Below are 16,532 nucleotides of genomic sequence, written 5' to 3' on the forward strand. Positions count from 1 at the left end.
GAGAAAGGCTGTGGGCTGGTTCCTGCTCTGGGGACATGCCCTGCTGAGCGTGTAGGAATTCAAAAAGCAAAGGACATAATTTTCTGATATAGGTTTATAATGAATTTTGACTTAAAATAATAAGCAGTATACACAACATACACGTGAGTTGTACAGAGATGCTGTTTTATCACTGACTTCAGAACCTACCAGTAAGTTCACAGGTTTCATTTGCTCTCTCAAGCCCCGTGTGTCCACCAGCATCTAGAGGTGGCTTTTGTCTCTGTGCAGTCCTTCAGGGTTCAGTTCCAAGCTACAGCTCCAGTTCCTCCCTGTGCTGGGGACACAGGGACAAGCCTCGTGCAGAGGTGACTCTTGCTCAGCAGGGTTAGTGACGTGCCAGGTCTGCTTGAGGGAAACGCAGGTATCATGGAACTGTCCTACGGATTCACAACACCCTTCCTCTGGCCTTGCAAAAAAGAAAAAGCAAGAATGCTTTTGCAAGAGTGGATTATTCTGAACTAGTGTTTCTTTGCTGGTGAAGCTTTCCTGTAACGTAGATTCTCTGGGCAGGCGCAGGATTCCTCAGCCATGACGTCCCGACAGTCAGTCCTCCGAGTCTGTGTTGGTTGCACTGTCCCTTTGCCAAGAGAACCTTTGCAGGTTCACAGTTTAAGCGAGGATCGCAGCCTCCTGCTAGGTCGGGGGTTAGTTTTGCTGAGCACACCAAAGGGCCCACAGTACCTCCTGGGAACTGTAGTCCTTTCCTTAGTGCTTTGTAGAATTAATTAAATAAAAGCCATGCAGTTGAACTACAGCTCCCAGAACATCGTGACCCTCAGGGCACAGGGGGTTTAAAAAAACTCGCAAGGGGGATGGCAGTGGCTTCTTCCCTCAGTGCTCCTGTCTGGTCAGGTCTGGTCCAACCACTCGGCCCGTTTGGGTGCTTTACACGTGTGCACGTCCACAGTGTCCTCGCACTCCTTGCAGCGCACAGCGCAGCACCAGTGGAACTTGCACTCGCACTTGGTGACGCGGGTGACGCGCGTGGTGTCGTAGCCGCGCCCGCAGCACATCACCTCGCAGCCGTCCGTCCCGCGGGACACCTTGCTGCACACCCGGCCCGCCGTGCCCAGGGAGCCTGCGGGGGAACGGAGCACGTCAGGGCCTTCTCCAGCCTGTCCCAACACCTCCCCGCCCGCCCACCTGCAGGGGTTCCCGCTGAGGCTGAGCATCTCCCCCCGCACTGGGGCCCTGCGTGTGGCTGCTGTAGTGGGGAAGGCCCGTTGTTCTGTCGCAGCACCTGCTGCAGTGGGGTCTCCAAAGGCACCGCTTGGAAGCCTGCACTTGCTGTGCTTTATAGACAGGGGATGCCACTAGCCCGGCCAGGGATGCAGCTTTGGTGTCTCTCGTGTCCCTCGTGATGGAGGGTTGGAGCGAGATGACCTTTCACGTCCCTTCCAACCCAAAGCTTTCTGGGTTTCTATTCCCGTGCCCAAGCCTGTGTTTGCTGCTGCCAGAGCACAAGAGTGGTAGTGGACAGGGATGGGTTCTCTGCAGCCCCTCTGTGCCTTAGGGGACCCCTGGAGCAGTGTGTGCCCACCAAGCCAGGCTTTGCAGCAGGCAAAGCTCAGAATGCCCTCTCTGACCGAGCTCCCATGGCTGCTGTGAACTAAACTGGGAATGCTCCAGGCTGAGAAAGCATTGGTCATCTCTGCAGGAGTCCAGCAGCCCTGACACCTCTCTCCTGCTCTCATGCCAGCCCTGGGCTGTGTTCAGGGGAGCAGCCCGCAGCCTGTGCACAGAACAGGCTCTCTGTTGCCTGTTCAAGGGAGCTTTGCTCTGCAGATGATGGGCTCTGAGGATACACTCCATTTCTGTGATGACCAGAAGCCTGAGGGCTTTGGAGCCTTGGTGTGTAAAGCCTGGGGATTTTGGACAAATGCAGTCCTGCCTGTGCAGCTGTGGGGTGCTGTGGGGACTCTGGGTCTGGGTAACCCCTCTCCAAAGACTGGAGTTGAGTGGGGGAGCTGAGCCCCCAGGCTGGGCTAGCTGGGAGCTGCTGGCCTGTTGGGAAGGGAGGAAGATTGGCTTTTGGGTAATGAGTGGAGCTCTGGGTTTTACCTGCCGACTTGTCCATCACGCAGTAATCAGGTGAGTTCTCAAAATAGACCAGATCTGTTTTTGTGGGCTTCCTGAAGTTCTTGTTGGCCACTGTGAAGCCAGTGCCATCCTGATTCATCGTCACCTGGATGGCCCCATTGTATTTCTTCCTTAGGTAATCCCCCGTTTTTCGAAAATCTGACATTGCCAGCCAACAAGTCCTTAGTGTGCAGGAGCCACTGACCCCGTGACATTTGCACTCCAGCTTCAGGAAGCGCTTCACAGCCTGTGGGAAGAGGGATGGGTAAGGACCAGTGGTCACCCTGGGCATCAGATCCTGCCCCAGTGTCCACTCATTCCTGGTGCAGCTTATCAGCCCTTGGCTATGTGGGATGGGGCTCCTAATGGGAGACGCGGGCTGTGTAGGGAGGTCACTGATGCCAGCATCAGCGAGGACACAGGAGGCAAAGGTGAACGAGGTCCTGCCATCCCCGTGGGGCCATTCCCTAGGGCAAAGTGTGCAGGGGATCGCTGGGAAGGCAGGGCAGCATCCAGCCTTATCCACAGCAGGAGCTGCCCCCCAAAGATGCCCAAGGTCCCGTTTCTCTGGCCAAGCTGTTCCAGCTGCCCAGTCCCCTACGGAAGGTCCCAGTGGGATGGGCGAGCACCGGGCTCTGCTGCAGGGGCTGCACTCACCATCCTCCCGCAGCGGTTGTTGTGCAGGTTCATCAGTGCCCGGGCATCCTTCACTTTTTTCTCCTTGGCATCCACAAAGGCTTTGGCAAAGCGGATCCCGTAGTTGATGTTGTCGCTGCAGCCGCCCCAGTCGAACTCCCCGCGCTCGTCCTTGGAGCGGCCCCTCTTGAGCGGGTCACAGCTGCAGACCTTGAGGTCCCCTTGGCTGCACGCCCGGGTGATGGCATAGACCACCCCGGCCGAGGAGATGGCGTACACGAAGGCGGCCTCCCTGCTGCCTGCCGCGGGGAGAGAAACAGCGACGGGGAGTGAGCGTGCCAGGCTGTGCCGAGCGCCCGCAGCCCAGGGAGAACCAGGGCACGGGGAGCAAGACCATCCTGTGTGCGGGTAAGCCAAGCCCTGCCATCTCTGCTGACCACGGTGTCCAGCCTCGGCTTCCCCGGAGCCCTTCGGACTGCTTGCAATGCTCAGGGTACGTGCCCCCAGGCGCTGAGAGCAGCCAGCGCCTTCTGCCGGGGCCGCTCCCCTCCCTGCCGGCGCTGTGGGAGCGTGGAGACAGCGCCAGCTCTGGCCGGGCCGGGCTCTCCCCGCGCAGCACAGCTTGCCGCCTGCTATTTTATGTCTCTGGTTCAAGTTCGCAGCTGTTTTTATAATGTTGTAAAAGAAGCTGCAAATCAAAACCATGTTACTCTTCATTTTGAGAGCCTTTGAAAGCAACTTCAAAGGCAGCAGAGCTCTCTTTGGGTCTCGCAGGATGGGGCTGTGGCAAGGAGCTTTCATCATTCCCCATCCTTTGCCAGGAGAGGATGCAAGCAGGAGAAAAGGTGCCGTGATGGGAACAGAGAGGCTGAGCAGGCAGGCTGCAGCATGGCAGGGTGAATGCTGCATGCAGCATCCCCGTCCCCTTCCCTCCAGTCAGGTCGGGCATCTGCCTTGTGGCTCTGCTGCTTGTCCACCCCATGGGCAGCTGCCCCATCCCCTCCAGCCAGGAGCAAGCCCCCCACTCACCAGCTCCTTCTGTGGCGCTCACGTGTCCTCCATACGAGCTGCGAGTGGAAAGACTCTTCCAGCCGCTTTTGATTTGGAGGCCACATGGCTGGATGCTCCCAGCACGTCATGGGATGCAGCAGCATCTTCCCTGCTGTGCTGCTGCCTGTGCTGGGGCTTATGCCAGCTCCCAGGGCCTGTTTGCTCCCAGAGCACTCCCGGGGCAGCTGGAGCCCACAATGCCGCTCCATCCCTGTCCCCATCGTGCTTTTCCTCTTTGTTCCTTGGGTACATTTCCCGGGTGCATCCCCACTTGTATCCATCCCTCACCTGGAGTGGGAAGGTCTCCCCTGGCCAGGGCCATGCCCAGTCCTTTGTGCAGGGCTGGCACCTGCCCCACAGCCATGGTCCTCCTCCACCTGGGAGCCTGAAGCAAGGACTGGAGCTGCGTCTGTGCCTTGCCTCCCTTGCCATGCGAGGGAACAGCCAGTTCCCACGTGAATTGCTGAATCCTGGCCAACCCCGCTCTCCAAATATTTATATATCCCATTACTGTTTACATATGAGCCTGTTCTCTGGAGGTGTCTCCTCCTTCCCCCTTCTCCCCCAGTGCTCCCCCTGCTCCATCTCATCTGGTGCAGCTATTCCAAACGCAGTGCTCTGCTCCCATTACTACTTGATTAATTTACAAGGAAAGGCAAAGCTCTCCTCAGGGAGTAATCCAAGCCACCGGGCATGGCAGCCCAGTGGGAGGAGAGACTCTCCTGGGAAGACAAGGCCCATGGTGGTGGGAAGGGGACAGGGCAGCACCTACTTCGCAGCATGACCCGGCCGAAGACAGTGTGGTCCCGGTCCAGGGTGCTGCAGTTCCAGCGGTGGTGCCGGAATTGGTGCTGGCACTCTCGGATCCACTCCTTGGCTCCCTCCCCAACCGACTGCATGATGTCAGGGTACCTCTGGCAGAGCTGTCGCTGCTTGTTCACCAGCCCGGGGATGTTGTCACAGATCACCCTCGCGCCCAGAGCCCCGATGTACCTGCAAGAGAGAACGGTGCCGCGTCACTGCCTGCCTGCCGAGGGGAGCCATGGGATCACTGAGTATCCTGATCACAAGGATCATCGAGTCCAGCTCCTGGCCCTGCACAGGACACCTCCAAAATCCCACCCTGTGACTTGGAGTATTGTCTAAACACTTCTTGAGCTCTGGCAGCCTTGGGGCCATGACCACTGCTCTGGGGAGCCTGTTCAGTACCTGACCACCTTCTGGGAGAAGAACCTTTTACCAGCATCTGGCCTAAACCTCCCCTGGCACAGCTCCAGGCATTGCCTTGGGTCCTGTCCCTGGTCACAGAGAGCAGAGATCAGAGATCAGAGCTGCCTCTCCACTACCCCTCAGGAGGAAGCTGCAGACCCCAATGAGGTCTGACCTCAGTGTCCTCCAGCTGAACAAACCAAGTGACTCCAGGTCCTCACCCTGCTTGGTGGGGTCTTATATTGAGGTCTAGCTTTCCTAATTTCCTTTCTAGCTGAGTCAGAGCTGCTCCAGGCTCTGCCCAGACTGTCTCTACACAGCAGTGTGCCCCCTTGCAGCATCCCCTTGGCATGGGTGGGCTGAGGGACGTGTGAGATCTGCCTGGGGCTGTGGTTCAGACAGGGAGGACACAGGGACGGGGCGCAGCTGAGCCATCACAGTCTTTTTGTTTGATAAAATAATCCCGAGATGCACCAGCCAGCAGCAAGCAGAGCTTTTCTCAGTGTGCTCATCACTGCAGAAGGAGCAAGGAGTGTGTGGAGCCCGTGTCCCCAGCAGACAGGCAGCTCTGGGTGCTGTGAGTCATGGGATGCCTCCCGTAAGCCTGGGCTGTGTCAACTCCTGGGGCAGCAGCAGAGAAACTTGCTGATGTGCAAAACCTCCCCCCCACCCTCTTCCCACATCCCAGCCCCACGCTGTCACCCAGCCCTGCTGAGCACAGCAGGATGGAGCAGGCTGAGCCCCGGGTGGCTGGTGCGGGCTCTGCCCTCCCTCCTGCCTGCATTCATCGGGAATGTCCATGGCACAGACACCTGTGGCCTGCGCAGGGGAGGGAGGAAGAGGAGCAGCCTTCACCTCTTGGTGCTGCACTCCTCACTCACACCGTTCCCCCCCAGCTGTCGATTCCTCTCTGTGCATCTCCTGAACATTCACTCTCGTGCCCTGAAGCTCCATCACTGGTAGAAGTGTGCCGTGGCTCCTGTCCTGCCTGCAGCCCTGGTGCCCTCGCTGCGGCAGCGCGGAGAGAGCAGGAACTCGGAGCAGAAAGACAACGCACAAAGAGCAGCCTGCCAGAGCCTGGCTGAGCCCCAGGGGCAGCTTTCCACAGCCACGGGGGAGGGACCTGAGCTCTGCCCCGCACTCTCACACCATCCCGGACAATGGCAGCAACATGGAATTTTCCATCCCAGTCAGCTCCCGCCTGCACCACCCGCTCACCCCTCTGGCTGCTTGTGCCTGAGGATGATTTTTGCCGCAGAGCACGGAGCTGGGATTCTGGCTGGAAGGGATGAGGTTTGGGTGATATTCAGATTTTTTCTAACCCCCAGACTGGAAGCAAAAACCTTCCCTCAATAATAATAAAAAGCAATAAGCTTGGACAATATTTCATTGTCTCTCTCTGGACATGTTCTCTCAGTTCCATTCCACCCCAGAGAGAGCTCCCAGGCTGAAAGCCCTGCAAGCACAGAAAGCAATGGGATCTGTTCTCTCTTTTAAAATATTTTGTTTAAATGCTGGCAGAAGCACAAGGTCATCTCGGGCTGGAGCTGAGGATAATAAACGCAGCTCCCCATGGCTTTGCAAACCCAGACTCCAAGGGGCAGTGAGCGTTATTGTCACAGGCATGCTCACCAGCCTTTCATCCTGAAGCAGAGGAACAGGGAAGTAGCAGAAACTGTTTGGGGAAGAAAAGCCAACAGGAGCTCCTCGAGCATTGCCAACTGTGGATGTTTCAGTGCCTTGCTCGTGCCAGACTGCGAGAGCAGCCCGTTCCTTCCCATGGGGGACAGGGCAGAGGAGCATCCCACCAGCTGGATGATGGCACGGTGGCATCGAGTGGGACTGCAGAATTCCTATGGGGAAGCGTGGTCAGGTCCCTGGCCCTAAATTCACTCTGCCCACCAAGGATGGGGATGGCTGCCTTATCCCTGCCTGCACTGGCAAGAGCAGTGCTGAGATGCTGGGAAGCAGCAGACTGCAGGATAGAGGTGCAGACGTACCCAAAGCTCCTCTTTGGTGGAGAAAAGGATGCTGGGGAAGCTGGAAAAAGCAAAATGTTCTGTGATGAGCCACTCGCCAGGGACCTTGTGGGGACCCCATCCCCTGCCTTGTGCCAGCACTGCTGAGCTGGGGCACTGGTCTCCAGTCACAGCAGTGGCTGAGGGCGGGCTGGGACACAGGAGTTGGCAGTGGAGCTACCTCCCGGACTGGAGAGTGATGGATAAAGCACTAACACCATCCCCTGGGAGACCGAGATCAAGGAAAACCCTCCAGACAAGATAAACACCAGGCACTCCCTTTTTCACACTGGGAGCTAATTACTTCTCCTTATTTCTCCTGCCAAATACCCAGATCAGAGCAAACATTATCAGCAGGAGAAAGTGGAAGGGGAGCAGTGTGAAGGGCACCAAGTGCTGCAGTAGCACCTCTCCATGTGCATCCAGATCTGCCAGGGTCAGTGGCTGCGTCTCCCTTTGCCCGTGGCGGCGGATTTACAACGGTACCTACAGGATTCCATCAGGGCTTCTGCACTGAAATCCAACACACAACTAAAGGGGAAATTCCTCCCATGTCCTGGAAAGGCTGTGGTTAGCTCGGCAAAGGCAAAAGCTTCCACTTGGTGAGAAATGCTCCAGTTGGGTTCAGTTACTCTGAAATGGAGCAAGACGAGGAACATCAGAAAATTCTGCCAAGCAGAATTTTGGGAGGGAAAAACCCAAACATTTGTTTTGGATAGATGAAAGCATCCCTTCCAATTTTATTTTTCAAAATCTGTGACATTTTAAAAACACTGCAGTGGGACAGACAATGGATGTTCTGAGAAGTCCCCAGCTGCCTTATCAGAACTTTGTTTTCAAACAAATGAAGCTGTGCTGGAAGTGGCAGCTCTGGGGGAATCTGCATTTTTCCAGCTGAAAAAAAACCCCACAAACCCCAAGCCCTGAGTTCAGAAAAGTCTGTGACAGATAACTTCTGATGCTGGAGGCTACTCGGGCCTGGACTTCAGGGTTGGGAGGAGAGAGGCAGAAGCAGGAGCCGGGCAGCCTGCGGTGAGGAGGAGCTGGGCTGCAGGGAAGAAGGAAGTGGATAATTAAGTGCATGTGGGGATAACAATCCCCCACCCTGTCCAATGGGATTCCATACGCCGCTGCCTCCTGAGGGTGCACAAAGCCCCGGCATCGCCCTTTGCCGAGTGCGGAGCTGTTCGCCCAGCTCGGGCGGGGGGCTGGCGCAGCCCCCTGACCGCCCCGGGCCGCACGGAGCTGCGGCGGCACCTCAGTGTGCGATTCCGAGCTCCGTGCATTTCCATTTTCCCCCCAGCTCCGCTGGCAGGGGCCGGGTGTGAGGGGCCGTGCTGTGGGGGACACCGCGCTCGTCTCCCTCCCCTGCTCCCCGCGGGGCAGCGACAGCAGCACAGGACGGAGGGTTCGCGTTCCGAGGGCAGGTGCTTCTGGACACTGCGAGGTCAAGCCCTCCTCCTCCCTGCGGGCTGCAGGGATGCATCCCGAGATCTCGAGGCTGCGGCCGGCCCGTCCCCACATCCCGGAGTGCCGAGGGAACAGGAGACAACCGTCACGCGCTGCCTTCCAAGTTGTTGTTCTTGCGGAGAGTCTGCTGACTTTGGCTCTTGTAAACAAGGAGAAACCCAAATTGCTTCTAAGATAAACATGCAAATCAGAGGCAGACGCATCTATTTACTTGGTGGCGTGCCGGCTGTGCTCACCCCCGTTCCAGGGCTCGGCTCCGTGCTGGATGTGTCCCGCGCTTCCCACCGGAGCCCGCCCGGCCCGCAGGCTCCGTGTCCCTGCCCTGTGCTCAGGTGACTGAACGGCTCAGAGCTCTGTGCTCCTCCCTGCATGTGCTCGCTGCGAGATATCAGCTGGGAAAAGTCTCTTGGAAAATGAGGTTTTGAAGAAAGAAATTAATTTAATGGGAATTCGTGAAATTGCATGGAATCACTGTCACAGCTTTACAGGGGAGAAGGATGTGCAAGCAGCCCTGGTGATGCACTGGGCAGGATCCAGGTGTGAGGAAGGTCAGGGAGCCCACGGCTGGTCCCTGACACACAAAGAACCAGTGCATGAGGCTTCCTCCCTCATTAATGTCACTGATTAATGTAGAGAGAGTTTGTAGGTGAAAACTCGAGGATCCCTAAACTCTGCCAGCAGTTTGTACCTCCTTGTTTGGTGGCAGAGCCGGGTGGGAAGAGGAGCCTGGGTGGACACGGAGCCCAGGGTCAGGGGAGCTCTGACCGAACACAGCGCCGTGAGCCCCTCCAGCACAATGGCTTTGGGGTGGATGCTCCTTCCTCTCAAAGGGTCTGGGCAATGGCAGCAGCTCTGACATCCCAGGGAACGGGTTTCCAGCTGGAGAATTTGCCTTTCCTGGTGCAGCTACTCCCTGCCAAGTGCAGGGTGTGCTCAGCTGGGTGAGGCAACCTGCAATCCCTGGACCCCCGGCCTTGTCGGCTGCTCCCGGGGGCTCTGGGCAGTCTCTGTTTCTGAGGTCTGAAAAGAGCTCTGAGGCTGAGAAGAGAACATGGTCTGCCTTCCCGGTGGCATCAGAGGCTGTTGGAGTCCATCCCCTGGGAAGAGTGATTCCGCTCCCCATTGCTCTGTAACAGCTTTGACAGTCGCAGAGGATCAGCTTGGGAGCCAAACTGTCCTGGCTTCTGGTCTCTCCCCATCCCACTGAGCCCTCATGAAATCTGTTTTGGAGGGAGGCTGGAAAGCCGTAGGCAGCTTTTGGAGTCAGCTTGTGCCGATAGGATCAAATCCAACATCCCTGCCTCTCTGCCTGCTGGAGAGCAAATTCCATCATGCCTGGCAGCATTTCACCTCCTCGAGTTCTTTGCATACCTCCCAAGGATGCTGCACCTTCCTTCCTCTGCTCTCCCTGCTGTGGCAGACAAATTACAGCCAACTGCCAAGCACTTTGGGCTGCAAGGTGCTATAAACATCTGAGATATTATTTTAGTATTACAAACCCTGAGTATTTTATTAAGCCCCACTGGGAACAGGGCCATCCTGGCCTGCTGGAATTGTTAACGCCTTTGAGTGATTAATAGTCCTAATTTCCTCACTTAGAGCCACTACTCTGCATGTTGAGAGCCTTAGTCTCACTTCAATAATTTTTAATATCATAATGCTGAGCGACTACTAGTGCCACTCCAGGGACTTGTTTTTCATTTTCTGCACTGTTATCTTTCTCTTTCCTGTGCATCCCTCTTTTAAAGTTGCCTGCCTTCAGCTCCTGGTCAGAGTCCCCTCTCTCTGGTTTTCCTGCACCCTGTGCAGCCATTGGGATGTAGTTTCTGTGAGGAGGGCTGAAACGCTGTGGGCCTGGGGAGATGGAGCAGATGGGTGCTGTGCCTGTTGTCCCCTGGGCCCGTGTGGGAGGCTTTGCTGTTGGCATCTTGTAGAAGAGTAACCTGAAAATTGAGGCCTGAAAACTTTGGCCAGTGCTGGGTGAAAGCTGTTCCTCAGGGACATTGTTGGTGGTGCATGAATACAGAATAATTTCTCATTAAAAATAGGCTTTACCCTTAAGAACCAATTCTTTTCTCCCCAAATCTCAAAGTCCTTTGCTAAGAGGTAAGACAGCCTGTGGTAACAAAGCTGGATGTACGGTTCTCCTTTCCATGGCACATCCTGTGTGTTGGGTGTGAGCTGCTCCAAGAAGAATCTCTGTTTCCATGGGCTCTGGCCCAGCACAGATCTCCTCGTGGCACTGCTGAAATCACTTTTGGTAATAGTAAAAGCTAATGAGTTTGGAAAGCAGAAGGATTTTTTTTTTCCTTCTGCATTTCTTTCTAAGAAAGATTTCCCATAGGTGAAAGTGACCCTAATGAAAAATGGACTAAGCAGCACAGTTAGGATTATTATAACGGCGCAGAGTGACTGAGAGAACCCATCTGTTCCAGCCACCCTAACCAAGAACACCAGGGCTGCTTGCAAAGGCCACGGGGTTCATTCTCCATCAGTCTGACATTACTTTAAAACTTATTTTTCACAGCATGGCTGCCTGGAGAGCCGGAGCAGCGGAGCGCCTCAGGATAAAGACTTCCTGGTCACTGACCTCCTGCTTTTATTGCCATGCAAAGTGCTCTGCAACAACAAACTGACAGCCGGGGCCAACACCCCGGGGATCTCTGTGTCCCAAGAGCTGCACGTCCTCTCCCCTTGGAGGTGGCAAGTTCTGCTCCTGGAACTTTGTCCCCTGTCCCTGCCCATGGCAGAGACGTTGGGACTGGATGCTTTAAGGCCCCTTCTGACCCGTTCTGTGATTCCGTGATTCTGTATCTTGCCTGCAACAGTGAAAGACTGAAAGGGTGATGAGCTGCTCGGCAGCAGAAGCACTGGTGGCGGAGGCAGTGGCTCATCCACAGCCCGGGATGGGACCGCAGGCAGGGACACAGAGCCCCGGGAGCCCCCACACAGCCTGTGAGACCCTCTGCCAGCACAGCCCCCCGGGGGCTGCTGAGGGTCTGCCCAGCTGAGGCTGGCACGGAGGGGAGGAGCGGCGCCCCAGCGGGTTACACAGTGGGCTCTGCAGCTCCTCCATGCAGCTGCCTTTCCCTTGGCTTAATTTCAAACATTCCTATTTATGCTATTTCCCCTCCCACACACCTTAGCATGATGCCTGCTCAAATGAGCCTCTCTGTCCTACAGCCCGTATCCACACACACGTGTGGCTCCATTTTTCCATCGCTCCTTGTGCCCATCCAGGGCGCCTGGACCACGAACAGCTCTGGCGTCACAGTGGGAACAAATCCTGGAGAACAGCACCAGTGGGAGCACAGCCAGCAGCCCATCGGGGTGAGAATGTCCCCTTCTCCATCTGCAGTGGGGGTGTCCTTGCCAAGCCCTCGGCCAGAGCCCGGCACCGTGTCCAGGGGCTGCTCGGGCACAGAGGGAGCCGTGGGCACTCCTGATTCATGATGTGCCCTTGGTGTGTTCTCCATGCCCACGAACACACTCCTCCTGCCCTGGCCGAGGAAGGGAGCCGGACCATGGGGTCTGCCTGACTCTGGACTGGTCATCCCTCAAAATCCCCATATGGGCATCACACCCTGGGATGCATCAGCTCTCTCGGAGCCCCCATATCCTGACAGCACCATGGGTAGCCCCATGTGGTTGCCAGGCTCCCACACGCTCTCCAACCCACACCCAAACTCGCGATCCTCTTCCTTCCACAGATTTGTTTTATCTCTTTGGGAGCCTGATGCCTCCCATCTGTTCCAATGCCAGACGAAATTAAATATTTGTAGTTTCCAAGGGCTGTGGTTAGCAATAAACAAGTTAGCTAACAAGGATTTGGTGTGCTGGGGAGCTGGGGGGGGTCTGTGTGGGTTGCAGGGGAGTGGGTGTGTGTGAGGGTGGGATGCAGGGGGGCATACAGGGCTTTGTGTACATTTTTCTTTAACCAAACCTTTAATTTCAGAATGGCTTTCCACACCAGGACGGCTCGCCGGGCTCCCAACAGCGAGTAAACTCTACTTAGCTATTTACACCAAGTTTGTTTATTGCACAGTTTATATTTATAAGCAACATTTGTCTAATCTCCCAAATCTTTCCAGAGGAATTTCGGAGGCCGCTTTTGGGGCCTGGTGGGCTCTGGCTGAGCGGGGCACAGCCCTGGCAGCCGCCGTGCCCAGACGATGCTGCTCCCCCTGCCCCAGTGCACGCAAGTGTAAACGGGATTTAGGGGTTTTCCCCTTGCATTCCTCCTTAATTTCTGTCTGTGTTTCAGCTGGTATTTTGTTGCTAAGTAACACTTTGGGGTTTGGAAGTATTTTTGCAAGGGTGCTGCTCCCCACAGCCGCAGCCACCCCGCTGTCCCTGTTAGTCACCGTGGCCTCGGAGCCCGGCCACAACCACAGAGGCCAAAACCACACTGTCCCCAACCTGTCCCCTCCGCCTGGGCTCTGGGCACGTGCACACACACACACACACCCCCAGCCACTCTTTTGGATGCCAAAGTTCACCAGTTCCTGGCGTTTATGTGAGGCGGTTGGGCCATGCCTGACGTCACTGAAAATTAATAATTTGCAGTTGTTTAGAAGAAACATTTGGTTGATATTTCCTTTCCATGTACTGTGATCAGAGGGGACCCAGTTTTTCCTATTAAACTACTTAAAAAGTTGACTCTGAAAATGAAAAGCATTTCCTCTAGTTCCACAAGTTTATTGTGTGTGAATCCCTAGAAGAATTTGGCAATAATAATTAAAATAAGGAACGATGATGCACCACCAAATGTATTTACTGTAATATCAGTGGTGCTAAAGATGTGCTTGGAAACCTATGCAAATCACTGAATAACTTTTTCCCAAACCACAGCTGGTTGAAACCATTTTCAGTAAAACACAATTTCATCTAAACACGCTATTTTATCAGCACTGACACGTCCAGCACAACAGCGCTTGGTTCAGTTTAGGCTTTTCTTAGGAATGTTCTGCTTTCCAGAAGAGAAAGTTCAATTGAAAGTGTGAATGTTAAGAGTTTAATATATTCCATTTCTAATTTTTTTGTTTGTTTGTTTTGAAAGTCATGTATTTAAGGTCCTCGGGACCAATACTGCTTGTCAAAAATGTCCAGAGGCTTGGTGCCTGGCTGCCCCAGGCCGTGGGGCTGCGTGGGGGCTGCCCAGCCCCAGCCCAGCTCAGCTCCCGGGGCTGCCCTGCCCTCCTCTCCCCTGGAGCTGCCAGCCGGGGCTCGGCCTGCGAGCCGAGAACACAAACTGCTGTGGGAGCTAAATCGAGCTTCCTCCAAACAAGCCACAGCTACTGAGGCTTAAAACGTGGCTGGTTTTCCTCCCGCTTGCTGGGAAGGCACACGCGCTTGGAATGAGGGCAGACCGCGGGAGAAGCGGGGTACGACAGCAAGGGAAATGGTGGTTTTAACGCTGCTCCTAAAGAAGGAATTTTCACCCTTCAGGCAGCATCCACGTGTGTTACCAGAACTGCCCATCTCTGGGCAGATGATGCTGTGACTGCTCCATTCCTCCTTTTCTTCCAGCCGTGTTATCCCATGCACCCACTCCTCAGCTCTAACCAACCTCTCTCCAGCCTCTATGATAATGGAAATAATCCAGCTTCTCCACTGTTCCTTCCTTTTGCATTTTAGCAACCTCACCTTGCCCACAGAAGCCGTCCTGCCTTCACCTGCCCTGCTGGGTTGGGGCAGAGCTGGCTCTGGAGCCACGTCAGTGCTTGTATCAACCTGAGACTCCCCAACCGTGACTCATTTTCTCGCACAGTGATTCCAGTTCCCCTCAGCTGACCAGGCTTCGGGAAAGCTCCTCTGGGCATGGCTGTGAACAGCCTTGCTCTTTCTATTTCCATTTGCCCCCCAAAGCATTTTCTGGTCTCTTGAAGAAGTTGCTTTTGTGCTCGGTTGCCACCAGCTGCCCGAGCAGCCTGTCCCCGGGACCCCCGCTCCCTCCGAGCCCCACAGCTTTCCCACCCGCCTTTCTCACCCTGCAGTCGCTCTCCTAGGGATGCCAGCCCGGCCAGGGCTGCCACACGCCCAGACGTGCTCTCAGACACCGGGAATACTTGTGCTATCTGCATGACTATTAAGTGCTCCCGGCCCCTTACAGAGTGCTTCACGGTAGCTGAGAATTTCCAGAAACCGCCGTTTTCTTCCAGTGGCAGATGGGTTGAACTTGATTAAGTTTTGCCTCATCCACCGTGATCTGTTAATGATGATGAGATTGGCATGGGAAACACTGTTTTCCACAAGATTAGAAAGGACTTTTATAGGGTGGGGGACACTGAGAACTTTTCTGCTGCCAACTATTTTTTTTCTCCAGTGTTGCTGAACTACTGAAACAGCACAGGGTCGCTTGGAAAACTTCTCGATCCTTGTTTTCCTAATTACTGTCATTCTGCATAGATGAATTTTCACCGTTACACGAACCGGGGCAGGAGGAGACTAATTTCCAGAAGGTTTTTGTTATGGCGCAATTTCTGTCTGTTACAAAACCCCATCTTTTCTAAAGGAACGGGGACATCAACTTCTGCGCTTCCCTGGAGCAAAGTACTGTAACTGTGCGGGCAGCGCGGCAGCCCGTGGGGATGGGAGCTCCGGCGGGGCCGGGGTGGATCAGGGGACCCGAGCCCCTGTCGCTTCTCCTCTAAACCGCCCCGAGGGCTCATCCCGCTCCCCGCCGTGCCCGCGGCTGTCAGAGGTGCCGCAGCGCACGGGGTTCGGCTCCCCGGCAGGACCGGAGGTCCCCGCGGCCAGTCCCACGCCCAGGGAAGGAGCGGCGGCATTTTCGGGGCGCGGGTCGGTGCCCGTGGCCACTGCGGCGGCGGCGCCCCGGGGGAAGGCTCGGTACCGGCCCCGGGGCGGTTCCGTCGCCGTCGCTCCGCTCCGGCCGCCGCCGGCCGCTCTGCTCCGAGAGCCGCGCAGGTGGAGCCGCGGGGAGCCCGCACGGCCCCGGCCGGTCCCCGCCGGCTCCCGCAGCCGCACGTCGGGCGCTGGGCGCCGGCCCCGGCACTGCGGGCGCTCGCCGCGCTCCCGCCGGCGCTGCCCCCACCCCCAGTCGGTCCTCCTCGTCCCCATCCCCATCCACGTCCCCACCCTGTCCCCGTTCCCGCGCCTGTGCCCGTTCTCATCCCTGTCTCCATCCCCGTCTCCGTTTCCATCCCCATCTCCATCCCGGTCCGCGGACCGCGCCCCGCGCCGCTCCCGCCCGCGGTGGCCCCGGGACCGTCGGGGCAGCGGCGGCGTCGCGGGGCCTCACTCACCACCACGAGGAGTCGGCGCGGGGCGTCAGGGCCAGCAGGAGGAGGACGAGGGGAAGGCAAAGCCGGGGGGCCGCGCCCGCCGTCCGAGGGAAGGCTCCGCACTCCGCACGCCCGGGGGCCACGGCAATCCCAGGAGACGCTTCCAGGCGGTTTGGGCTGAGCATATCTCTCCGGGGCGGGGTCCAGACGGAGAAATGACCGGGGAAGGGGGTCCTGCCCGCGCTCCCCTCGGGGCACTGCCCGTCACGGCCCCGCGGCGCGTCCGCCGGCTCCGCGCTGCTGAGCGAGCCCCGGCTGGGCCCCCGCGCCCGGGCTCATGCTGCTGCGGGGGGCGGCGGGGCCGGGCCGGGCCGGGCCGGGGGGGGCCGGGGGGCTGCGGGGCGCTCAGCGGGGCCCGCACCCCCCGCGCCGTGCGGGGCGGGCGGCGGGGCCGGGCCGGGCCATGGAGGTCCTTGCGCGGAGGGCGAGGGCGCTCTGGGGATGGGAGCGCGGGGGCCGCGGCCAAATATTGCCGGCGCCCGCCGTGCTGCGGGCTCTCATTGGGCAGAGTCAGAGACGCGGAGCCGCCGCTCCGGCCCGACCGACCCCCGCCTCCCCGAGGGCACGTCGGACAGCCCCCTCCGGGCTCCTGCCCCCGCCGCCGCCCCGCACCGGGGCCGCTCCCACCGCCGCGCCCGCACCCGCGGGGATGCGGCGCGGAGCCGCCGGTCGCGGCCGCCCCGTCGGGCCCCGCCCGGGGAAGGGGCGCGGCGGGATGCGGGAT

General features: G+C 57.4%; 1 protein-coding gene across 1 annotated transcript; it reads right to left on the reverse strand.

Annotated features, from left to right (window-relative positions):
- Positions 1-62: 62 nt before the first annotated feature.
- Positions 63-16,288, reverse strand: WNT2B (Wnt family member 2B). The gene is made up of 5 exons (XM_066203993.1): positions 15,770-16,288; positions 4,580-4,800; positions 2,779-3,056; positions 2,104-2,368; positions 63-1,120 (listed from the first exon to the last, which is right to left on the reverse strand). Exons 1-5 carry the CDS (start codon positions 15,931-15,933, stop codon positions 891-893), a joined length of 1,158 nt encoding a protein of 385 aa, XP_066060090.1. The 5' UTR covers positions 15,934-16,288; the 3' UTR covers positions 63-890.
- Positions 16,289-16,532: the final 244 nt, after the last annotated feature.

This window comes from Chamaea fasciata, unplaced genomic scaffold, assembly GCF_029207755.1.
Source record: "Chamaea fasciata isolate MVZ Bird 193981 ecotype frontalis unplaced genomic scaffold, bChaFas1.0.hap1 SCAF_25, whole genome shotgun sequence".
NCBI classification, from domain to species: domain Eukaryota; kingdom Metazoa; phylum Chordata; class Aves; order Passeriformes; family Sylviidae; genus Chamaea; species Chamaea fasciata.

Bases quoted from the DNA above. Each gene is read 5' to 3' on its own strand.
- WNT2B (XM_066203993.1), bottom strand. From the start codon at position 15,933: ATGCTCAGCCCAAACCGCCTGGAAGCGTCTCCTGGGATTGCCGTGGCC. The intron at 4,801-15,769 runs GTGAGTGAGGCC...TCTCTCTTGCAG, and splicing joins CGCGCCGACTCCTCGTGGTG to GTACATCGGGGCTCTGGGCG. The intron at 2,369-2,778 runs GTGAGTGCAGCC...CTCTTCCCACAG, and splicing joins ACAACCGCTGCGGGAGGATG to GCTGTGAAGCGCTTCCTGAA.